This window comes from Gracilinanus agilis, unplaced genomic scaffold (assembly GCF_016433145.1).
Source record: "Gracilinanus agilis isolate LMUSP501 unplaced genomic scaffold, AgileGrace unplaced_scaffold35463, whole genome shotgun sequence".
Taxonomy (NCBI): domain Eukaryota; kingdom Metazoa; phylum Chordata; class Mammalia; order Didelphimorphia; family Didelphidae; genus Gracilinanus; species Gracilinanus agilis.
Window position 1 is genome coordinate 1 of NW_025368538.1, and position 2,664 is coordinate 2,664.

The 2,664-nt window shown below is 35.7% G+C and overlaps 1 protein-coding gene across 1 annotated transcript; it reads left to right on the plus strand.

Annotated features, from left to right (window-relative positions):
* Positions 1 to 3: 3 nt before the first annotated feature.
* On the plus strand, positions 4 to 2,660 carry LOC123254911 (procathepsin L-like; the record flags this gene model as incomplete). The annotated part of the gene is made up of 6 exons (XM_044683802.1): positions 4 to 24; positions 509 to 631; positions 716 to 871; positions 1,070 to 1,294; positions 2,358 to 2,523; positions 2,622 to 2,660. Coding segments are annotated over 6 exons (730 nt in total), but the record flags the coding sequence as incomplete, so codon positions are not given.
* Positions 2,661 to 2,664: the final 4 nt, after the last annotated feature.

Sequence of the window (2,664 nt, forward strand, 5' to 3'; positions counted from 1 at the left end):
CAATATGAGAAGACCTATGAAGCGGTAATCTTTTAAATACTTTTTACACCAGTAGTGTGTGCATACATCTCCCAAGTGGTCTAATGAAATGACCTTTCCCCAGAAGCCAATGATTCACAAAACAAGAGCTTAATGTGCTCAAGATTGCTGCTTTTCCCACATAAGGTTGGGGTAGGAATGTCTTATATCATCACACCTTCTAAGAAATGAATTTTCTGGGATATGAGACAATATTTAAATGTAGTCACCATCCCAACTGTGCTAACCTACTTGTTGACAGTGGATTTGGTCTGAAGAAAGTTTAACTTGTATGCATTATACAAAAGCTTATTGATGGGTTCAAATCTGGCCTCAGATTCTTCCTAACTATGTGACTTGGGCAAGTCACTTAACCCCCATTGCCTAACCCTTACTGCCCTTTTACCTTACAACTAATATATAGTCTTCATTCTAAGACAAAAAGTAAGATTTTTTTTAAGCCTTGTTGAACCTTACTTTTTTTTTTCAGAATGAAGATAGTTGGAGGAGAGCAACATGGGAGAAGAATTTGAAAATGATTGAAATGCACAATCTGGAGTACAGCACTGGCAAACAGAGTTTCCAGATGGGAATGAATAAGTTTGGTGACATGGTGGGTGTATCTACTAATTCTGAGTAATCAATTCTTTTTTGCTCCCAATACACTTACTATAAGACACCTTTCTCTTCATTTTAGACCACTGAAGAGTTCAAACAAGTGATGAATGGCTATAAATCCAATGGATTACAGAGGAGGACCAATGGATCTCTACTTCATGAACCTCTCTTTGCACAGATTCCTGAATCTGTAGATTGGAGAGAGAAAGGCTATGTAACTCCTGTTAAGAATCAGGTATTAATCTTGTTCAAGTTCTGTCCATAGTGTCAGGTAAAACAGTCAGCATTTTGATAGAACATTTAAATAATGGGACTTCAGATAAGCTCTGTGATTGAGTTCTCTTTCATTGTTTTGAGACTGTTCAGGTGTGTCTTAAAAAAATTTTTTTTAAGATTTTCATATAAACTAACTCACCTTCATTTTGACTTTTAGGGTCAGTGTGGTTCTTGTTGGGCATTTAGTGCCACTGGCGCCATTGAAGGTCAGTGGTTCCGTAAAACCGGCAAACTTGTTTCACTTAGTGAACAGAACTTGGTAGACTGTACTTCTTCTGAAGGCAACGATGGCTGTTTTGGTGGTCTCATTGACAATGCCTTCGAATATGTGAAGGAAAATGGTGGCATTGATACAGAGGAGTGTTATCCTTATGTTGGACAGGTAAACATCCTCATCATTTTCATTTAGGCTATATATAAATGGAGAAACTCATTTTGGGGAAATGGGAGTTGGGGAGACCTGTAAAAAAGAATGTGAAGAAAAATGGAGGCTTTGACACAAGAGCAATCATCTCTATTGGAAGGGAAAACATAGTTTTTAGATGCTCTATCATTCTGGTTTAGCTAGAATGGAGATTGAATAAAGAGACTCAGTTCAAAGGAATGAGAACTGAGAAGAAGAGACAGAAGACTTAAATACTCACCTCCCTAATCAAACCTCAGAATCTATAGCTAAATCCAAAATATATCAGCACTTAAAATTAGTGCCTGTTCATTATGTATTTAGTTAGAGAAATTAAAATATTTTAAAGTATTATATATTAAATAAAATTTAAATTAAGATTTTAATTTAATATTTAAAGTTTAAAATAATATTATAAGCAGTTACAAGTAGCCCAGGTAGACCAGTAGATAGACTATTAGACTCATCTTCTTGAGTTTAAATATGGCCTAGACCCTGGTATCCTTGTATGACCCTAGACAAGTAATATAATTCTGTTTACCTTAGTTTCTTCATCTGTAAAATGTGCTGAAGAACATCAGTATATTACCAAGATAACTCCAAAGAGTCAGAAACAGGACTGAGATCAACAACAACAAGCATTTATATATAAATCACATGAAGAAAATTTGTATACTGGATTATCTCTATATTTAAGATTCAGAAAGCATTTTATATGTTATCTAGTCAGACACCTTCATTTTACAGGTAGAAAAACTGAGGAATCATAAGAGTGGGGCATCAGACACTTCTAGTTGTGTGACCCAGGTCAACAACTTAACCCTCATTATCTGGCCCTTTAACGCTCTTCAACCACCCCTGTCCAGCTATTTTCTTGAGCTATTAATAAAGTGACTGGGAGAACATTGCCCAAGGGTGTTGTTTTTTTGTGTGATCATTTTGTGACCATCAATTTTAAATTCATTAAATTTAAACCACTTCAATAAAAGCTACTAAATTTAAGTTTAAAATTTCAGACCATTTCTCTATTTCATTTAAAAAGGATAACTATTGCGAATACCAGCCAGAATGCTCTGGTGCTAGTATCACTGGATTTGTAGACATTCCATCTGGGCAAGAAGGAGCACTCATGGAGGCTGTAGCAACCGTGGGTCCCATCTCAGTTGGTATTGATGCTTCAAATCCATCCTTCAGGTTCTATCAGTCTGGTAAGCATTTGTTCTTTGTTATTTCTATAACAATACAATTATCCTTTTTACTGCCATTCCTTATTTCTCAATGCTAACATTTCACTTCAATATTCTAGGTGTTTATTTTGAACCACAGTGCAGCAGTTCAGAACTGGATCA